This window comes from Orbicella franksi, chromosome 5 (assembly GCF_964199315.1).
Source record: "Orbicella franksi chromosome 5, jaOrbFran1.1, whole genome shotgun sequence".
NCBI lineage: Eukaryota > Metazoa > Cnidaria > Anthozoa > Scleractinia > Merulinidae > Orbicella > Orbicella franksi.
In genome coordinates, this window is record NC_138149.1 from 2,347,760 (window position 1) to 2,369,900 (window position 22,141).

Consider the following 22,141-nt stretch of genomic DNA (forward strand, 5'->3'; position numbering starts at 1 on the left):
TCAAAAAAACAAAAAATGTTCACATTTGCGTTGCTTGGATGTTTCTTTGGAAGATAATAAAAAATGCGCGTAGGGCTGCTTTAGTGGCCCACTGGGCAAAATCTTAGTTCGTCACACAACCTGGTTCAAGTACAACAACAACTTTATTGGGACTCAATATTTATACATAATTTAAACTAATAAGCGAAAAATTAAAAGGTATCGTTCGCTCAAAATAACCATAAGGCTGGAAATACAGGGCAGTTGTCAATAGCAACGTAGTCGTTAGCTACAATGCTGTCATGAATGGAAATTACACAATTATTCGGTCAAGTTTTTAAATTTTTTTCAGTCCGTACCAGGATCAATTTAATTATTTATTTAAATGTGGTTATGCCTGCAAAGATCCCACAAAACGCTTAGTGAGGTCGAACAATTCCTGGAGTACAATTGAAAAGTTAGAATGGATACTCTGGACAAACTAGTAGAAACACAAATCATTTTTTTAACAAAGCATACTTTGTTTGTTTCTTAAAGGAATTAATTTGTTTTCAGTCGGTCACATTATGTATAAAAAAATTTTAATATGGCCTCAGATTTTTTTTCATTCATTCAATGATGTCGGGAATGCTAACTGGTCGCTCGTGGTATTCAAATGACTCGTTCGAAAAAACTGTAAAGTTTACCATGGGATTCAAAGAGTTATGAACACCCATCTCATTCATAATCAACTGAAATTTCTCTTCCTGGCCGGCTTCTCTGGAATATGCTTGGACTATACTGTCCAAGCGTTGGAACAGATCTTTCTTGATCGCCTTTAACCTTCTCAGTTGAGACTTAGTGACATCCTCTGCGAAACGTACTTTCTTTCCCTTCTTATTAAGATGGCAGCGATGCTCATTCCTTGCATGCTTCGGATATACAATATTACTGCCTTGATCAAGGACGGACTTTTTTTTCGAGTTGCCTTGATTCGCATTTCCTGATGCTTTTTTCCTGATGCTTGACCGGGTTAACGTTTCCTCGAGTTTCCGTTGGCGTAAACTATTGCTTATCTTATCATAAAATTGATGCCGTTGGTTTGTTTTCTTCCAGCTGCATTCGTCCACGCCAGTGTCGTAAAGTGGGCTTTCCTTTGCAGTGTTCTTTGCTTCTGCAAGTGCGTCGTTCAGTATGACGATGAAGAAGTTCATCGCCAAAATAGTAGTACTCAGCAGAATCATGGCCGCGAAAATTCTTCCGAACATTTTGTTGGTGAGCTCTAACTGATTGACTGGCCTTGCTTTCACTCGACCCAGAGTCAACTCTACTTGGAAAAAACTAGCTTTTAGAAACGATGAATAGCGCTCAAATCCCGCACCGAAAATCAGAATACCAAAGTGCAAGAAGGCAATGAAAAGAATTAAGAAAATAACACTGAAAGATGCGAGATGTCTCGCACTGTTCTTCAATGTTATGGAAAACACAGCAACGTGTTTATTGAATCTTATCAGGCGCAAGAGTTTCACAGAGATTACAAGCACCAACAAACCAAGAACGACATTATCTACCTCGCGCCAAACCAGAGCTTCTTGGAAACTCACATGACCATACACGTTTTCTTGTAATTTTCTGATCGCCGAAGACACTTTTTCCGATTGTACCACATACATAATAATAGCTAACACGGAGAAAAACAACTGACACAGTTCTAGCCAGTTCCAGAAGGATTTAAAATACCGGAAACCCCGCTTGTAGAGCTTGTAACCCTCTCGTCCAAGGTACCACAGCACGAAGATGATAAATAAAAGAACACAGATCATATACAACTGTTTAGCGACGGCCTGAGTGGAAGGCAAAGAGAGAACATCAATTCTCTTGAACGTTGCCGTGTGTCCTGACGCCCCAACTTCGTAGAAGTACGTTGCAATGGCTAAAACATTTATTGAAGGATTGAAGGCTGAGAATTCCACAATAACAGCTCTGGTTTGTCTGTCCAGCCAGTCATTAGTTTTTAAATTCTTAATAATGCTAAAACCTGTTGCGTTCTCGTATCCTAAGTCAGCCACGAATCCTCCACCAGGGTAAAATGAGAATTGTCCCCACTTGGGCACAGTTTCACTCTCCTCCGGATTCTGGTATCGCCAGGGCTTTGGGCAAAGTCGAAGTAGCTCCTCGTGACTCGAAGAGTTGTCGGTGGGCTTCCAGGCTGGTTTACTATAGGGGGTTCTATCCTCATTTTCTAGCCAGTATCCGTCGTAGCACACCGGAAATATTCTCGTCATATAGTCAACTTTACAGGATGCTGAAATGTTTACAAAACCATTATTAGAAAATAGCTGCCTTAAAGAAGGCTATGTTCTACTGCAAAGCGGTTAATCAGAACATACTAGCTAAGGCTATAATCAGAATTAACCTACTTTGACAAATTGTTGCTGGGTTCCCTGTATTGTTCATGTATTTTTCCCGCCGTTTAGTTCCCGCGTTTAAGTCACGTGATCTTTTCGAGTGTGCACGTAATGGCGAACGTCGGCAAAAGTTGTAGTTGTGTATGCGATTCACTCGAAGTAACGACTGATAAGACGGATAAGACGGATAAAGACGCGGACGATTGATGGAATTATGTACAAGCAAACAGGAGCGTCTTATGGGAGTGTTAGTCGAATTAAAGTCAGTGAACTAGAGTGAATCTTGCCTATTGAAACCGAGGGAATTGGAAATTGGCCCTTACACAAATTTCTAAGTAGATATAACTCACAGACTGCTTTTCTCATACTTCAAGGGTCCTACAACATGTAGAAGGAACAAGTATATTTGCTTTTGAACAATTTTAGTTAAAGCAATAGTAAACGCGACAAACCGAATTCAATAATAGTTCTATTATTAGATGTTTTGGTGTGTAGTATCGCCTTATATTTTTACTCGTTGTTTGTATTTTGACTCGCTCTACGGGCTCGTCAAAATACGGCAAAACTCGTAAAAATATACAGCGATACTACCCACCAAAACATCTAAGGCCATCCCCCTTTTTTTTTTTCGTTTATTGTCGAATGCGTTTTCTGATTTTGGGTCGGTCGGTCGGAAAAGGAAAAAAAAAAACAAAAATAAAATTGGAAAAGGAGTCTGGAGCTAGGAGGCCCGGTACCTCAGCATAATATCTGTGGAGCCTGGAAACAACAAGGCGGCAATGGAGGAAGGAAAATGTCGACGTCGTTGTTACAATCAAACGAGAACAGGGAAAAACTAAAAATCTGTAAAGCAAAAAATTGCTTATGTTTGAGATTAAAGTGACAGTTGTTTGAAGTAATGAGTCATTGCCTTCATTGCCTTCTGTGTAACTTTTTTTTTTTTTTGAAAGCGCGAAAATCTGGGTCGGTCGGACGACGCTAAACAGAGAAAAAAAAGGGGGATGGCCTAATAAGTATAGAAAATCGTATGAACGCGAGTGCATTTCGTTATATATGGGCAAGAGTGATGTTTTTCAAGTTCTCAAAATTGCACTCGCCTGCGGCTCGTGCAATTTGGGAACTTGAAAAACATCACGAGTGACCATATGTAACAAAATGCACGAGCGATCATACGATTTTCTATTTATAATATGCTCAACAAAATTATATAAAAAAAAAAAAATCAAGAAAACGCGATCGTCACGCTTGCATGGACACGCAACTCTGTAATTGTTTTATTGTTTTATTTCAACCAATCAATTACAACCTTGTGACAGGTAAACCAAGCGTGATTTTTTTTTTAGGAAAACGTTATGAACCTTCTGATCAAGTTTTTAAATCAAGAGCGTGAAAAATCAGTTAAGCGATGATAAGTTTGTAATTGTTCCGTAATAGTTAGCTCGAACAGACAGTTAATGCTGATCTGAGCTTTTGGGTGAACCGCACTGTCCTTGAATGACGTTAAACGTGACTTGACAGTTGTGGAAATTGTTTACGGTGAAAGCATGATGGCTGCTTGCTTGCTGGATCTGTTCCGTCCTGGTTGTAAAAGACCCCACTGGAAATCGTAAGGAACTGTTTGATGTTGTTGTCTGTAGAGTTCCACTGATAAATGTGTGATAGCTCCAGATGCTCCCTTTCATTTCCTTCATCGTAGTCGTTCAGCGACTTTTCTTTTGCGTGGCTGGTCACCTGAATAATAGACTGCCTCTCAACATTTGCTGCCCTAAGTTTCTTTACCAACGTCTTCCCTGCACTGTGATTACTTAGCCTCTTGCTAGATGTTTGCAAAGGCGTATTCGTGATGATACTCTTCATCATATGGTCGATGCTGTTAACGCCAAGCCGCTGCTTCTTGTACCAAACTTCTGTTTTGGGATCGTCGATCACGGCAAGGTAAAACGGACCTTTGTCTCGAAACTCTAGTGGACGTCGACTTAGGTACTGCTTGAAAAATTAAACTGGACATCTTGGACCACCAGTGGCGAACATTTTGGGCAAAACTGTACGATGTTTTGTGTTAAGTCCTCCCTGTCCTGTCTTCGTTGGATGTTCTCTAAATGCAATGTACTCCGTGCCACAGTCGTCTTCACAAATTCGAAGTCTTCGACTTCCATTGAACGGTGTTCCTGACGTCCCCTCAGTCCAAAATGCTGCGTTAAAACCCACCACATCGTCTGAGAAAGAACTCTTGGACTGGAATCGCCGAGATTTTTTGCCGTCCAAAGTATTTCTTCTTCTTCGGCTGTCAGTGCACTTGCCGCGTTCGGCCTCTTCCCTTTTCCTTGCTGGCGAAGATATTTTACTTTTCCCTCAAGCACTAACTTGGACTGATAAAATTCACGGTCTCCTATAATTGAGTACTTGTGGTCATGTTCTTGCAGATGACGGTCAAGGGCTGTCAGCATGGACTTCAAACTCTCCGGTTCGTACTCTAATCCATCTTTGGTACGTACTTCAGCGTAAAACACTTGTAACTTTTTATCGAGGTCTTCGTGCTCGTACTCCTCCAGTTTAGGATTGAATTTTCTTTCATTCGCCCATTTTCCCCAGACATTCAACCACGTTTGTGTTGATTTAGTAGTGTTTTGATTTTTTGCATTTAGTTTCAGTTGGTCAACAACTATTTCGTCGGACGAAGCAAACCGGCTTTCAGCCATTTTGCTTTTTGTTTTTAAATTTCGCGCTTCCCCTACAGTTTCCATAGGAACTTCCGTATTGCACTCTATAACCTCCATTTGTACTCTATAATCTATTTTTGCACTCATTATTGACCAATCAAACACTTAAAATGCTGTTGAGCATATTGTAAGATATATTTATAATCCACTAAGTATTTTAACTCGCGCGCGACTGGTCTAAACGCGTCACGCGACTGAATACTCGTCCCAGTAAAAACTGGGGAATATCCGAGTGATATTCTCCAATTTTCAAATCCGCGCGTGTTGCGAAAAATATTTGAAGGATAATAAACACAATAGCTTTCATTTGGCCCAAAAATATTCTCCGATATTTGTCCGTGGACATTATCTATTCCTCAAAGCTCACAGTGTGCCTCGAGCTACACTCTCGGAGAACCGTTCGCTTCGCAGAACAGATAATGTCCAAGGACAAATATCCGAGGGTATTTCCGCGCCAAATGGAGGCTATTGTTTATCTGTCTTCAGCTCACAGAATAGTGACTGAAGTAGCTCAGTCACAGTATTTTAAGTAATTTTGGCCACATGCAAAATTACCTTTAAATTGAAAATAAAAAAGATACTAGTAGCTTATTACAGTAGAGAAACACCAAAGAGATAATAATAAACAATAAAGGAACAAGGATGGTAAAGGATGGAAAAGATTAAAACGGATTACAAAGGACGCACTTAAAATATGTAGGCAAAACTTGTTAATATGCACAAACCGAGACGTAACTCCTTTAAGAGTCACTGACCGGAAATATCGAGAATGGCTGGCCAGGTTAGAAAAATCGAAAATCCTGAAACTCCTGAAGAACGCTTTTAGAGAGCCACTTTCGAAAATATTATTCCGATTTCCTTAGAATTTAAAGTATTCGAGAAATTCGCAAAAAAAGGAAATATAGCTTTTTGCCTCATTAAATATGCAAAAAATATATCTGGAAAATTGACAAAGTTCTCGGTATTCGCATTGAAACAATTTACAAAACTAGAACTCGGGGTAAACTTAGCATAAGAGCTCTACTTTTCTTTTATCTAACAATAGGAAGTTTTAAATTTTTCAAGCATTTTGAAGGATTCCGTCGACCGTTGAAGAATTACCTTTTCAAGCCCCTATGAAAACGGCAAAAATTTCGTAGTTTTACGGGCTTAAAACGCATCTTGGTATGTCCGATATGGAACTAAAACAAGTACTGTGCAAAAGAGTGTCGCTTGTACTATAACAATATGGAAAAAAATTTCTGGGCAGTCGAGGTTCACACAGGTAAAATGCAAAAGTTCGCGACAGTCTCTTCTCAAATTTGCATAATGCGGTATGTTCAAAAACTCTATTGTTGAGCACCCTAGTCGGTTTTTGTTTCCATTTGTGGGCCATGCTTTGTGGGAAATATACAAAAAGACAGTTGATCCATGTCGTTACTGCAACATTGCTTCATTATTTCACGCAAGATATCTGTAAAAAAATCTATAGAAAAAGCCCAAAATATAAGTTCAAAGTTACATAGATTAAACACGCTACATGTATTACGTGACTGGCGTCACGTAAGAGATATTTTCAGTTAGCTCCAATTGGAATTCCTCGATTATTGAGGTTTAGACACTTGCTTGTAATAGAAGCATATAGGGGTTTGTCTTTCCCGTTTATACACACTCGATTAGTCTGCAAATATTCGAAAGGAGACTGGTCTTTTAAAGTATTTTTTAACCATTGTGTGTCGATTTTGATCTTGATGGAAAACGGATTAATTAGATACACTAAATGAAACGAAGAGGTTTTATTAACATGATCCAGCTAGACCAAGGAAGCAGGTTTTCTTGAAAAACAGGGTAAGACTGTTTGATGTCTATCCCGCGATCTGACCTCGGTTGGAATTCGGCCTAGTCCAAACGTCGTGCTTCTGCCGTGCCGAACTCAAATACATTTGGCCGGGCTGTGGCATTACAAAAAGCTATGAAAGATTCAAACGTCGAATTTAATTCAGTCGTGCAGAAGATCGGAAAAAGTCTGCTTTGCTGAAGACCTTTTTAAATGCTAGAAAGCAACTGCAGCTGATGCAGCAGGATATGAATTCACAGGGACGGCGGAGTCTTTTTTTAAGTGAAGGAAGGGGGGATGGGGGGAGGTGGAGGGCTTGAAAACGAGCGGTGCCGGCGCAAGTTTGTAGAGGGGTCTAGGGGCATCCCCCCCCCAAAAAAACATTTTAAATCTAGGGGCTCGGAATTGGTATTTTTGACATTCTCCATGGTGTAGTTCTCAGGAAAATCAACCTAGTGGATGAATTATAAAACGGAAGGTACTTTTAGTGCATTTGCAGCAATATATTCGGAAGGTATTGTGAGCTTGATACATCTTTCTCGGCCCTCCATGATATATCACGGCCTTGAGCCCCCACCCCGGCTCCGTCCGTCGAATTTCACGAGTCTCGCAGTCTCGTTTTGTAGCGGTTATGTGCGTCTCGCAGTTTCAATTTTTATACGAAGCTCTCTCGGAGTTTCGACTTTTTGCAGTTGCAAGGTTAAGGCTTTCGAAGTTCTGATTCGATTGTTTGTTTTAATAAATGACGTCTTCTCGTCACTTGATATTGAATTTCAATAAAGCAACTTTCAAATTTCCGAGAAAATGTTAATGCCAACTTCTGCCAAATTGTCTGAATTCCACTAAAGGCTGCAAAACTTACCGCAACGTCATTTTGGCGCCAAAAAACAGTTATTTTGTTCTAGGATATCCTAACGTGGTGTGCTATAGTCGAATTTCTAGTTCCAGCTTGTTCGCAAAGGCTGGCTAAAAGGCTAAAAGGAGATTTATTTTACCCGGTAAAATAAATAGTTTTTATGGTGCTTGTTATGACTCTGTTCTCACTTCCGCCTAAGGGGCTTCCGGGACTACGCACGGTTATGACGTCACATGCCTCGATACGCTTTCTCTCCCTTCACGTCGATTAAAGAAAGCATCGTGCTAGAATTTCATACCCTCCTCCACCCCGTCTCCTCCGGTGCATAGTCTTATTCTGGGGCTCGCCAACGGTTTTCACCCTCACCTTTGCTGGGAGCGAGGTCGTTTCAAGGGTTAGCTCTTCCTTAGAGATGGGTGATTGGCAAACAAATGATGTACACTTTTTTGATTTAATAAACGGCCACTCACGTGGCCAAAAGTTTGCCAATCAAGGTGTGATCCCTTTTACCCACTTCCTCCGTTTTCATCAAACCAAGCTTGGCCTACGCAGTGCTCATGCGCGGCTTTGTTAATAACATGCGTCATAAAGGAGAGTCAAGAAGCCACACACAACCCACGATAGCTCATGATGAAACCCACGAAGTGGAAGAACTTATCTGTTGTCCCCTGTGGAGCCGCGTAAAGGCAGAAGTATTTACGACAAAAGTTTCCTTTGTAAGACTTCTGTACAAGCTCATTCTCGCTCATTCTTATAGCTCTCAACTAAAGCTGGAGCTTCAATTTCAAGAGTCTGAGCCCCTCTCGCTCGCACTCAAAACACTTTGAAGTCTCGGTTTCGCAATCTAAAAAGTCAATATGTCTCGGGCTCGCAAAGAATAGCGCTGGTCTCGCCGTCTCGCGCAGTCTGGCATTTACCATTCACCGCCCCTCTGGTTCAGTTCGGCACGTGAATAGCAAGAGCATGCCGTTCGAAGCCAAGTCGCGCTACTGCCGTGCGGAACGGCATTAGGCCTTCCGTGCTATACGTAGTCGCGCCGACTTCAATTCAGCCTGCCGAACTGAGTGCATCCATGGTTTCAAACGTCGTGCTACTGCCGCGCTTGAGTCGAAGTTCTCGGTATTCGCATTGAACAGGGTCTCCTGCATTGAAGCAAGACTAGACAAGACTAGAACACCGGATAAACTAAGCATATTAAAAGCTTTATATTAAATTAAATTTTGAGAGGTTCCGTCGACTGTCGAAGAATTCAAGCCCCTGTGGAAACAGAAAAAATTGCGTAATTTTATGGGCTTAAAAGGCGTTTTAGTTTACCCAATATCGGGTCGAAATAAATACTTCGATTAACTTTTGGTCGTCTTCAATCAGTATTTAGAACAAAAAATCTGGGCAGTAAGAACGTGCGCCAGCAAACACAAACGTTTTTAAGGCTAGGTGAACTTTTTTGCATAATTGAAAAGTCTCTTCGTAGAGTGACTACTCGATATATTTCTAACAGTGTTTTTTTGTCGTTGTTGGTGTCTTCAGTTAGTTAGCCTTAATAGTCTCCAAATAATAAAGAAAGAGGGAAAATCGATGGTTAAACTGACAACCGTTTACATAACACATTATCCTCTGTCATATTTTTCGGTTCAATCCCCGTAAAAGGTACCGCAAAAGCTCTCGCGGTGGACCTTTTGAAGATTAACCTCTAAAATGTACGACGAGCATCCCCGTTCTTTTTATATGAGTCTCCGCCCCCTTCCCGGGGGAATGAATAAAGTTTGCATGCCGTGTAGGGCGACTTGACTTCGGCGTGCTTTTACGTACCGTTCCGAACTGAATTCATAGCCTGCATCAGCTGCCGCTGCTAATATTTATAGCATTTAAAATGGCCTTCAGCAAAGCAAGCGTCTTCCGATCTTCTGCGCGACTGATTGAACTCGACGTTTGGAATCACCGCTGTTCTCTTGTCATTGCCACTGCCGGGACACATTTATTTGAGGTCGGCACGGCAGAAACGCGACGTTTGGACCAGGCCGAATTCCAACCGAGGTCAGATCGCGGGATCGATTTCAAACAATCTTACTCTATTTTTCAAGAAAACTTGCTTCCTTGGTCTGGCTGGATCACGTTAATAAAACCTCTTCGTTTCATTTCTTGTATTTAATTAATTCGTTTTCCATCAAGATCAAAATCGACACACATGCTAAAATTTACTTTACAACACCAGTCTTTCGAATATTTGCAGACTAATCGAGTGTATATAAGCGGGAAAGACAAACCCTGATATGTCTCTATTAAAAGCAAATGTCTAAACCTCAATAATCTAGTGATTTCAATTGGAGCTAACTGAAAATAAATATTACGTGACGCCAGCGTGTTTAGTCTATGTGACTTTGAACTTATATTTTGGGCTTTTTCTGTAGTTTTATGTACCTTGCGTGAAATAATGAAACAATGTTGTAATAACGACATGGATCAACTATCTTTTTGTATATTTCCCACAAAGCATGGCCCACAAATGGAAACAAAAACCGACTAGGGTGCTCGACAATAGAGTTTTTGAACATACCGCATTATGCAAATTTGAGAAGAGACTGTCGCGAACTTTTGCATTTTACCTGTGTGAACCTTAATTGCTCAGAAATTTTTTTACCATATTATTATAGTAGAAGCGACACTCTTTTGCACAGTACTTGTTTTAGTTCCATATCAGACATACCAAGATGCGTTTTAAGCCCGTAAAACTACGCAATTTTTGCCGTTTTCATAGGGGCTTGACAAGGCAATTCTTCGACGGTCGACGAAACCCTTCAAAATGCTTGAAAAATTTAAAACTTCCTATTGTTAGATAGAAGAAAGGTAAAGCTCTTATGCTAAGTTTACCCCGAGTTCTAGTTTTGTAAATTGTTTCAATACCGAGAACTTTGTCAATTTTCCAGATATTTTTTGCATATTTAATGAGGCAAAAAGCTGTATTTTCGTTTTTTGCGAATTTCTCGAATACTTTAAATTCTAAGAAAATCGGAATAATATTTTCGAAAGCAGCTCCCTAAAAGCGTTTTTCAGGCAAAGTTTCAGGATTTTCGATTTTTCTAACCTGACCAGCCATTCTCGATATTTCCGGTCAGTGACTCTTAAGACCGCCATGGATTAGCCATTATCTGAGCCTCTGTATGCACTTTCTTCCGGATACAATTAAAGTGGCGATTATTGTCATTGCAAAACATTGAGCTTTGAGACTAAAACTTACTCGGTTTAACTCTTAGTTGGCGGGCTCGAGCCATCCCAACAAGGATTGAGTGCTTGTCTCCTATGTACACCGTTTGATTCTCTTGTTGGCCATTGTACCATCTGCCCACAAACACACCTGGGATAAAAGCCTCATTTAACCAGCTCCAGAGCTTCTCGTTATCATTAACCTGTCATAGAAAAAAGAGGAAGAGAAAATGGACCGGTGAATATATGAATGTTATTGAACTAACGCGAGTTCCATACTGCAGTAATATTTCCCTTGTTCCCTTTTTCCCCCAAGGTTATGGACCGAGCCGAAATCGCTTCCATTCCGCATGTCTTGTGACGCCACGTTCTAAGCACTAAAATAGGTTGGACTCATTCTCAGGGTGCGTTCGACTGACCTTATTCCAGAATAAAAAAATCACTATTAATTCCGCATTATTCCAAATAGCCAGTTACTTTTCAACGCTCAATTGAAAACCTCTCTAACAACATAGAGCGGTTTCCAAATGACTATCGTAAAACCAAAACCAAGGTAATCATTTAAGCCAGTCACAAAGAACACAGACAAATGAACCAATCGATGATCGAAGTAAATACATGAAGCTGACGCAAAGCGCGGGAAAACGTGTGCGGACGAGTCACGATTGGTTATGTTTGACAAAATGGCGCGAGTTTTTTAAGCCAATCGTGTAGCATGATACGACAAAACCAATTTACTTTTCGACACTCAAGTGAAAACCGCTCTGACTCAGCTGAATTAATTGAATAACATTTCGCTTTGGTTTTAAACATCACGCCTACTGTTCGTACTGCTCATTTTGTAGAATATGTTGAACAGAACAGCTCAACAAATCTTAGTTAATAGGGTGGAATGGTTATGAAACTCGAGAAAGTTCTTTATTGTATGGTTTTGCTCTCTTTTTTGGCCTTAATCGTGCACAAAACAAAATAGTTGTTTACTACTGACCGAGGAACTAACCAATAGAAATGTTTTGATTTGGTAACTCATATATAGTGTATGAACGCAAAACAAAAGATTGTGCACGGTCGTGGACCTTCCAACATAAATCTTGGCATCTTTGTTTTCTCCTTTGATGTTTGCCGGACTTCATAACCATTCTCCTATATTAACTATGAAGAGATAAAAATACCAAACGAATCCACATAATAACTCACTTTGGAATTAACCCAGACTTGTTTCATTGTTGACAATACTTACCTTTTCGAAGTTTGGTAACCCATCCCGGATGGACTTTGTCATATGATATTGGTAACTATTCCGGTTGCCATAACACAAAACCATCACCAGGAAGATGAACAGGACGTAAACGACAAGCTCGAAGTAAAGAAGCGACGAGTTCTTTTTCTTTAGCTGTTGTTTCCTCATGTCTTCCACTTCAGATAGCTTCATTTTCCAGAGTCCTTGTTGTGAGGGGCTACTTTTAGCTGCTTTATGGCTTTGGCGTCCTTCAGATCTACTCCTTTTCCATTTGAGAATGGCTGCGAGGAATGTCGCAATGAATAACACTTTAGCAGGCTCTGTAATTGTCACATTCTGCCCCAGTGATATAAGTGCTGTCGCTAGCCACTGCTCGCTGGTGCTCTTTCCCCAAATCAAGCTGTAGAAGATGGTAAACGAAGCAGAAACACTACAAAAACCAAACAAGAAGAACCAGGCCAGGTAAGTAAGCCACTTAGCTTTACGACAACACGGAGTCTCACTTACTCCTTTCTGAAAAAGGAATACTGTCACAATGTTTATGGGTGCAACGATAAGTGCACTTTTAAAAGTGATAATAATTTGAGCCCACGAGAATTTCAGGGGTCCTACTTGTAGGACTTGCTCAAATTTGCCATTCAACTTATAGAACATCGCGTTAGCAAACATGGCTGTAAGCAGCACTGACAGGCAGCACGACGCCCGCTGTACTCTTGTAAAGCGGCTTCTCCTCGGCTTCGCTAGAACTGAAATCCAAAGATGGGTTTCGGTCAGACCTCTCCACCAACGTTTTACCATCTCGTGTCTAAAAGTGCCCTCATTTGGCGCCTGTTTAATGATTCGCTCAATAAGACCGTCTTCTCGCTCCAGAGCAAGCCACTGGCTGCTGGTAAACGTCCAAGCGTGATTCACCTGTTCGTCAAGAACAACAATTTCTTCTAGAAACCAGGAAGGGCTCTCACCAGAGTTGTCATGACCAATTCGCACTGTATGAATCGCGCCAAGAGACTGACTAAGATTAAGAACAAACACATCGGTGTTTCCACGAGTAAAGAGAAAATTATCCCTGCCAGGCTCGTCTAAGTTTAGCTGAACGATTCCGCTGCTTCCTTCACCACCGTATATCTCCATGGCAACCTTAGCTGTTGTACCTGAATTTCTCCACACGCCCGTGGAAATGATTATCCGATAGATGTGTGAGCAGCTTGGTGTGGAGGGTAGATGCACTGGCAGACTAGTCTAGGAATCAAAGTGGATTTCACTTATTAATGTACTGTGAGATACTAGACCTGAAGTTTTAACGGCTCAAGCTAAGATCATGATAATAACGAATAAACTGGAACCCCGTTAAAACGGTCACCAACGGGCCATGAAAATTTCACGGCATTAATGGGATCTATTTTAAGTGACATCTTTGAGAAGGAAATTGTGTTTGATATGTTAACGACAGAGGTCAATGACATGTTACAGGCGTTTGAATAAACAAGAGAATCGCGCAATATTTTTTCTTTTGTTTAACCAAAAAAAAAAACAACAACAACAAATGCGTATTTGGTTGGTTGTAAGTTGGGATTTCAGAACGTAATCGTTGGCCGTATTGACGGGGTGGCCGCATGGACAGGGTTTTCTTATGAGAAAATGTACGGGCGTTTCGGCAGGACAAAAAACCAACACGGCCGTAATAACGAGGTGACTGTATTAACGAGGTGACCGTAAGGAGTTGTTCCGCTAAATTTAATTTGTTCCTATATCAACCAATCAATCAACTGTAATTGCCACTTTTTTTTCTTCCATAAATCACTTGACTCTACAATTTTTTACGTCCCAGCTCGATCATTTCAGCAGGACCGTCAGAAAGTTAAAAAGTACTTAAAGAAGCTTAATCCCTTTTGAAGATATAGAGTTTGGAGCTTTGAATTTCCCTCTATTTTGCAAAGCCTGAAATTTTTTTTCTGGTCTTTTTTCCAGTAGTGTTATGGCTGCATTCGCATCTATCATCATGTCTTTTTCAATAAGGTTTTCGCATTTCACTTTATCTTAACGAGTTCCATCCGAATTAACTACATTTTGGGCCTTAACAGGGAAAAATTATTTAAGTAATAACAAAAAACCCCATACGATTGTTTGAAATTAAAAGTTTTATCACTGCATTTTGAGCTGCATCGGATAAAAGACCGAAAAGTTTCTCCGAGGGTACAGCTTCAAGCCTCTGCTAGCCCGGTGTGCTTAAATTTACAACAATTTTTTTACAAGCTGCTTTTGTACAAATTCCAAAATTGTTGAACTGAAATCGTTGGATTCCAGGGTAGAACCCGGCAAGTTTGTAAAGATGTTCAAAACAGCGGATTTTACAGTTGAACCCAACATTAATTCTTATAAATCGATATGGTTAAACTTCCTGTAATAAGTCATGTTATATAGGGCCATAAGGAAGACTACAGCCTTGACTGTAATTATGGACCCTATCGAAATAAACTGTCCTAATCGATGCTTACATTTCTGGCGTCTTTTTGATCCGCTTTTCTGACGATAACCAGCACGACAATATAACACAGGAGAACTACAGAGATCATCACAATAACTACAACATTCCCAGTTTCTTCGAGATCCTTGAACTCCACTGAGACCTTGTCAAAATCAATGGGATTCGGTTTAATCAAAAGAGCTCCTCCAAATGAAGTCAGATGATTACAGGAACAATTAATAAATGCGTTGTATGTTGCTGATAAAACCTGGTAAAAAATAAACAGAAAAAAACGAAATTAATTTAAATCATTTAAAATTCTCCACATTATCATTTGTAGTACGTAGGCTAACAAAAGCTGACCACGTTGCTCGTAAAACGTCCTATCAAAATTATTTTTTTTCTCTGCCAGTCTGTTAAAAATTTCACTATAAAAAGAATTTCATCAGAGGCTTGAAATAATTACTTCAATTCGGATTGGTTCATAGAAGGCAAATTTGTCGTAAACAAGCACTAGAGTGCTACACCCCGAGTGAAATTACGAAAACTATTAAATGCCCTGGACAATTGCGGCGGATTACTCTTTCATATCAGAATTTCAGAAGCAGAGGCTTCTAAAGATCACTAGATTGCAAAATTAAAAATGACAAATGAGACCTGACTGAAGAACATTTACACCACTCACCCGACAGCCCTCTGTTATCCACTTTTCTCTGTCCTCTGACCAGAAGACACAGCTCCCAAGGGCAACCCTCAGAGTATAGTTTTGATCCGATTTAGAATCGTATACTGGCACCACAGTGACATTTTCGTCCTGAGGGGAAGTGGGAGGGGGATCCTTGACCTCGACACATGAACGCTTTTGTCGTCTATTTCCGAAACATGATCTTTTGTCCCTCTTGTGAGAGTTTGTTCCACTTCTGTTATAGCCTTGCACTCCAAGAAAGTACTTCCCTGGTCGCTTGGCGAGAGTTTCTATTGGACTCGTTAGCTGGGAACATTTAGTTTTGCCATCCTTTCTGCCATGCGCACCCGGTGACCAAACACACTTTTCGCTCTTCGAGACAGTGGCATTGAGGTCATGCTCTTGGGCGGTTGGCCGCTGACCATATCGTAGGTATACATGAAGATTTGTATTTGCCTCAGTAGGCGTGATTTCCAGCATCATCAGGGTATTTTCATACTTAACATCAATTACGTGAAAACGTAGATCGTCATTCTGGGTGAAATACTGCGCATTTTCGAAGGAGACCGTCTGGTTTTGTAATGGTGCAACGATGATGACGTTGTTTGAGAGATTTGATACTTTGATCAGCTTGCGTGTGTCATCTTTTAAGTCCAGAGCTAGGACATCAGAGTTGACTCTTTGCTTAGTACTGTCCCAGGTGTAAGGATTGAATGGGATTGATAGCATCTGCAAAAAGAACAAAAACTTCCATCAACTGCACGGTATTAACAAATTTAAAGGGACGGTGGTCCATATGAGATATCGGGTTTAAACAAGTATTGCAAATGACATCTGTAGACCTGGCTGCCTGCCTTTTTATACTCGTGGATACGCCATGTTGAAATGGTAACCGAGCCCGACGGTTTATTGGAATAGTAACCGTGCAGTCAGCGCGAGCCTCGTTATCGTGTTTGCGCGGCTACTACTCAAAACGAGCATCGTGCCAGTTCGAATTGATGATTTTGTAGCGTTTACACGATCATTAATGTTAGGTGTTTCGCTAAATTGAAGTGGAGTTGACTAGTACTATGGCCAACTTGAAGGCTGAATTTCCATGAGCATTTGACTCGTCCAGGCGTTAAAAATGACCAGGAGATGAGCATTTGTTTGCTGGAAAGTTACCTCAGTCTCATGTTAACGTGGTAAGCTTTGATGAGAATGTGTCTTATTCGACGACCTTAATGAACTTACATGAGCGAAACGAACACTTTTCAATGAACGAAACCAGGACAAACATCTGCACCACTATATGATATTGTAATTTCATTTTTATAATTTAGTAACATCTAAACCTGGGATGGGTGGGATGTGAAATGTACATAAACTTGGAAAAAAAATTCCCAAATACTTGATTTTGATAGGCTTAAATGATTTTTACCCTGTCTTGTGTTTACACTTTTGCTTCCTGATTGAAAAGATAACAAAGGGAAAGAAACACCCTGTGAGCTCGTAGGAGCACATGTTTATGGGTGGACAGGTTTTTTGGGTCAACACTGAAAATGCTTGCAAAAGAGGCTACTTATTTTGATATATTTTACGTGCAATATAGATAGAGACAAGCAGTTCCACATTGGAAAAGAGGTGCTGTCTCATAAGAAACCTTACCAATAGCTTTGAGTGAAATGCAATGAAAAAGGTCTGTAAGCTCCTACGACTTGAATACATGCAAATTTTCCCAGCAGGCAGACAAACATCAACATCAAGATGCGTGTGTGTGTGTGTGTGTGTGTGTGTGTGTGTGTCTATGTGTGTGCTGGGGGAGTAGTCTACTAATTTTTTTGGCAGGAGTGTCCTGTGTGACCCAAGAACCCTTAGCCTTTACCATTCCATGTTCGGCTTCAATTTTGACACCCTAGCTATTCTGTAATATGTGTGCAACGAAAGCCAACGAAAAAGCCTACGCTTTCTGAGATAAGTGCGACCTTGCGTGGTACGAACCCCGCTTGTTTTAACAGCCTTTAAAAATACACCAATAATTGCAAGTTCGTCAACATGTTTCATCTCTAGATTACTTAATGCACGAGTTTGACCATAGGTCTCCTTTGATTTTTTTTAAAGGGGTTTTTTTTTTGTTAGGCCGTGTACTTAAATGCGTCCCGTTTTAATACCAGACGCCTTTCACGTTTTAGGCGTTAATTTAAACGTCTCCAACAAAAAAACGGCCATTGATCTGAACTCTGAGCGGGATGTGAAATGCACATAAACTCGGAAAGAAATTCCCAAATAATTGATTTTGATAAGCTTAAAATGATTTTTACCCTGTCTTTTTTTCACACTTTTGCATCCTGATTAAGAAGATAAAAAAGGGAAAGAAAGCCCTGTGCTCTTTTTGGAACACATATTTATGGGTCGACAGATTTTTTGGATCAACACTGAAAATGCATGCAAAAGAGGCTACTTATTTTGATGTATTTTATGTGCAATAAATGTAGAGACCCGTAAGAAACCTTTGCCTATAGCCTAGAGTGAAACGCAACGAGAAAGGTCTGTAAGCTCGTACGAAAAGAAAAAATGTTCTTGAATACATGCAAATTTTCCCAGTAACCTCAGCAGGCAGACAAATATCAACATCAAGATTTGGGTTGGGGAAGGGAGTACTTTATGATTTTTTTGGGTAGGAGTGCTCACTCTGACTCAAGAACCCTTTGCCTTTACCACTCCATGTTCAGCTGCAATTTTGGCACCGTAGCTATTCTGGAGGTATGTCTTTGTGATATTTGTGCAACAAAACCCTACGCTTTGTAAAATAAGTGCGACCTTACGTAGTACGAACCCAGCTTGTTTTAACAGCTTTTAATATTAGACTAGTAATTGCAAATTCACCAACATGGTTCACCTCTAGATTACTTAATCCACGAGTTTGGCCGTAGGTCTCCTTTGATTTAACTCTCTAGTTATTTCAGGTAGCCTGGCCCCTAACTCTATTAATATATAACCTTGTTAAAAAATATTCTTGTTGATCCGAGGGGAAATAAAGCTTGTTGGTGTCATGGAAAGTAAGAAAGAGATCGAGAGCTTTCGATAAACAGTCAAATCCATCGTTACAATACAAAAGAAATGTACCTAGGTTTAAAGACCACGTCCAAGACCACGGTGCTACTCAAAAAACGTTTTGTTTAGCGACTCTCTAAAACTCCATGAAGGACTGTGGATATTGTGCGCTTTATTTCCGGTCATGAGTGGAACAATAAGTTTCTCAGTCTTTCTCGAGATGTAGTCGAGGAAAACATCTCAAACCACGCGTTTCAGAAATGTCAGGTTTAAAAGGACAACAAACTTGTTTCCCTAAGAACTGTCGTCATCTACTGCTTGATACAATATCCATACCTGAGTATCCACAAAACTTGCTCCTAGTATTCCGCTGGACTCCAATGCTTTCTTTGCAGCCGGCAAAACAAATCTAGCATCTTTTTCTTCAATATTTAATCCTACAAGTTTATCCGGGCTATGGCGGCCTAAGGTCATGGTCAGTCTCGTTGTCTCAATCGATATCATTTCTTCATCCGGGACTCTTAATGCCAGCACTGCATCTCCAACTAAGCTAATGATGTCCATGGATCTCTTGACTAAATATTTACCCTGAGGGGAAAAAATGTTGTTTTATAAAGCAAGCTCCAAAGTACCCACATGTGGTCAACCAATCACAAGTGTGAGAAAGGATGTAAGGCAAGTCATGAGATGGAAAACATGAAACCAGTGTCAATGATAGAAAAGCATGTAAGACGAGTCATGTCTGGGGAAACATGTAACCAGTGCTAAGCATGGGAAAACATGTAAGCAGAGTCATGTGTGGGAAAACATGTAACCAGTGCGAAGCATAGGAAAAACATGTAAGACGAGTCACGTGTGGGAAAACATGTAACCAGTGCCAAGCATGGAAAAACATGTAAGACGAGTCATGTGTGGGAAAACATGTAACCAGTCCCAAGCATAGAAAACTATGTAAGACGAGTTAAATCTGGGAAGACATGCAACCAGTGCTAAGCATGGAAAAACATGTAAGCAGAGTCATGTGTGGGAAAACATGTAACCAGTCCCAAGCATATGAAACCATGAAAGCGGAGTCATGTGTGGGAAAACAAGTAACCAGTGCCAAGCATGGGAAAACATGTAAGCCGACTCATGTGAGGGAAATCATGTAACCAGTGCCAAGCATAGGGTAACATGTAAGACGAGTCATGTGTGGGAAAACATGTAGGCCGAGTCATGTGTGGGAAAACATGTAACGAGTGTCAAGCGTAAGAAAATGTGTAAGGCGAGTCATGTGTGGGAAAACATGTAAGACGAGTCATGTGTGGGAAAACATGTAGGCCAAGTCATGTGTGAGAAAACATGTCACCGGTGCCAAGCATAGGAAAACATGTAAGCCGAGTCATGTGTGGGAAAACATGTAACCAGTGCTAAGCTTGAGAAACATTTAATTACTGTAACGAGTGTTAGTGTAAGGATTCTTCATTTAATTATTAGTGCCGAATGCAAGTTAGGTAATGTTAAGGAAAGATGTCGTTGATTATCGTCGAAGTTATAGATCAAAGTGTGTCCTTGTGTATTTCAATGTAGTAACAACTGACCGCCCTTAACAATACAAGAAGGCAAATATTAACCTTTTCTTGAAGATCAGAACCAACATCTCCTGATGCAATGACTGCTCCTGCCTTCAGCAAGCTGTTAAGACAGGACCCTAAGTTTTCTGCAGATTGGGTGACTAGCGGTATCTTTGCCACATCTTTTGCTTGAGTAGTGTCCCGTACAAATGACGTCATTGAATCAATAGCAGACAATGAAGATCCCTATCAATATAAAGTGTCATCAGCAACTAAATAAGTTCTCTGCTTGGCTGAATCTGAGGCTACAATAGCTTTTCACAGCCTGTTGTAGCTTATAATGGCTACACATGCCTGACTTGATATCGGAGTATGATTGTCTCTTTACAGATGTCCCAAACTCGCAATTCGAGAAACTGATCGAGACTTAATGATTATGTAAGAGTAGAAATATTTAGAGAAACCAGGAAAGGGGAATCCCCTTCTCTGTTCATCTCCTCTTCGCAAACACATTTATTTTGCTCACCAGTGACTTGACAGACACTGTCTCTGTTTCCTGAATAGCAGACCCTATAATGGTGGAGCTTTGCAAAAGGTCTGGAAGACTTTTCACTTGCAGCGAGACAATCTTTTCAATGATGGAGTCTTGAATCTGCAATTTATATAAATTGTAGGGAGAACATTGTCACATGAATTTCTGTACTGACATTTTTTCAGCACATTCCAAAAACAGATAACTGTTAAGCATTTGCCTTTAAGCATATAATAGTAAATATAATAATAATAATCATAACAATGATAATAATAATAATAATAATAATGATAATAATGATAACAATGATAATTCTATTAATATTATTAGTTTTTAATAGCTCATCTTTTTATTCTGTTTAGTTGTGAGAGGCGCGGTGGCCTCATGGTTAGTGCGTTCGTCTTCGGGTTCGAGCCCTGGCCGGGGACATTGTGTTGTGTACTTGGGCAAGACACTTTACTCTCACAGTGCCTCTCTCCACCCAGGTGTATAAATGAGTACCGGCGAACTTAAAGCTGGGGGTAACCCTGCGATGGACTAGCATCCCATCCAGGGGGGAGTAGAAATACTTCTAGTCGCTTCATGCTACGGAAACCGGGATAAGCTCCGGCCTGATGGGCCACTGGCTCGTACGCAGACTTTACCTTTTTCACTGTTTGGTGTTACCCTCGATAAATAAAGATGATTATAATTATCATTATAATTAGTTATATTATATAGATAATTGCCTGCAAATTAACTTGATTGGCTAATTCAAACATGTCAAGACCACTGTCTAGGCAATTAGCCTGCATGCAAACTTCTACTATAATTTCCCTTCACAGAGAAAAATTGACATTTAAGAAGCACCGTTGCTAATTGTGTTTCAGTGTTCTGCTAATTCTCCAGAATTCAAGGACCATGCTCTAATGAGTTGCTTGACAATTAGCCCTTTAAAAGTCGACTCTGATTGGCCATCTGTGTATCAACACGAGATACTCGACATAATCTATGTGGTGTTTGATATGCGGTATAACGTTTGGTATGTTTCTTATTGACTTAACGCGTCCGGTTGTGTGTTATTCTTTGTACGTCTGCTGGAAGCAGAATGGCAGAATACTGTTGACAGTTGCGGGTAACAGGAATCCATCCATTTCACTAAAATACTCATTTAATCAGAGTGATCATTCTTGCTAAAGAATGACAAAGAGATAACACAAGAACTACTTGGTCCGATAAAGTAGTGTCAGGCCCCTATTGGGAAATCATGAACGGCATCCAGTCCCTTATTTGCAGCATTCTGCTCTAGAGAGTTATCAGTCACGGGAGGGAAACCGCCTAGTAAAATATACTTATGCCAAACTTCAAAGGTGCTAAATTGGAGACCATGCAGACCTAGCTATGAGCTATAAACATTTGTTATCACCGTAGTCAAACGGATTCAAGACAGATACCTGTACTTCATTTAAACTCCTCTTGATAACACAGAGCATCATACCCTTCAGAAACGAGAATGGAGCTAAATAGCTTGGAAGCCGACAGTGAAAAGACAACGGCAAATGTCAGGAACCGTGCCTGGCTTCACAGACCTCACTGTTCCCTCGAGAAAGTAGACGTCTGCACGCAGGCTATGTTTTGGACAAATCATATAGGTTTGATTTCCTCATGTTTGAACACGATGAACAGAGATTCCTTT

The 22,141-nt window shown here is 40.4% G+C and overlaps 1 protein-coding gene across 1 annotated transcript in view; it reads right to left on the minus strand.

Moving 5' to 3' along the window:
* Positions 1-507: 507 nt before the first annotated feature.
* Positions 508-22,141, minus strand: part of LOC145488542 (polycystin-1-like protein 2) — a 23,234-nt gene continuing 1,600 nt past the window's right edge. The window contains exons 3-10 of the mRNA XM_081467428.1: positions 20,461-20,586; positions 19,995-20,180; positions 18,718-18,969; positions 15,349-16,077; positions 14,695-14,931; positions 12,200-13,438; positions 10,994-11,162; positions 508-2,263 (exon numbers count right to left, since the gene is read on the minus strand). Of these exons, the coding sequence (XP_081323554.1) occupies positions 588-2,263; positions 10,994-11,162; positions 12,200-13,438; positions 14,695-14,931; positions 15,349-16,077; positions 18,718-18,969; positions 19,995-20,180; positions 20,461-20,586 (4,614 nt within the window). The 3' untranslated portion in view covers positions 508-587. The remainder of the gene's footprint in view (positions 2,264-10,993; positions 11,163-12,199; positions 13,439-14,694; positions 14,932-15,348; positions 16,078-18,717; positions 18,970-19,994; positions 20,181-20,460; positions 20,587-22,141) is intronic.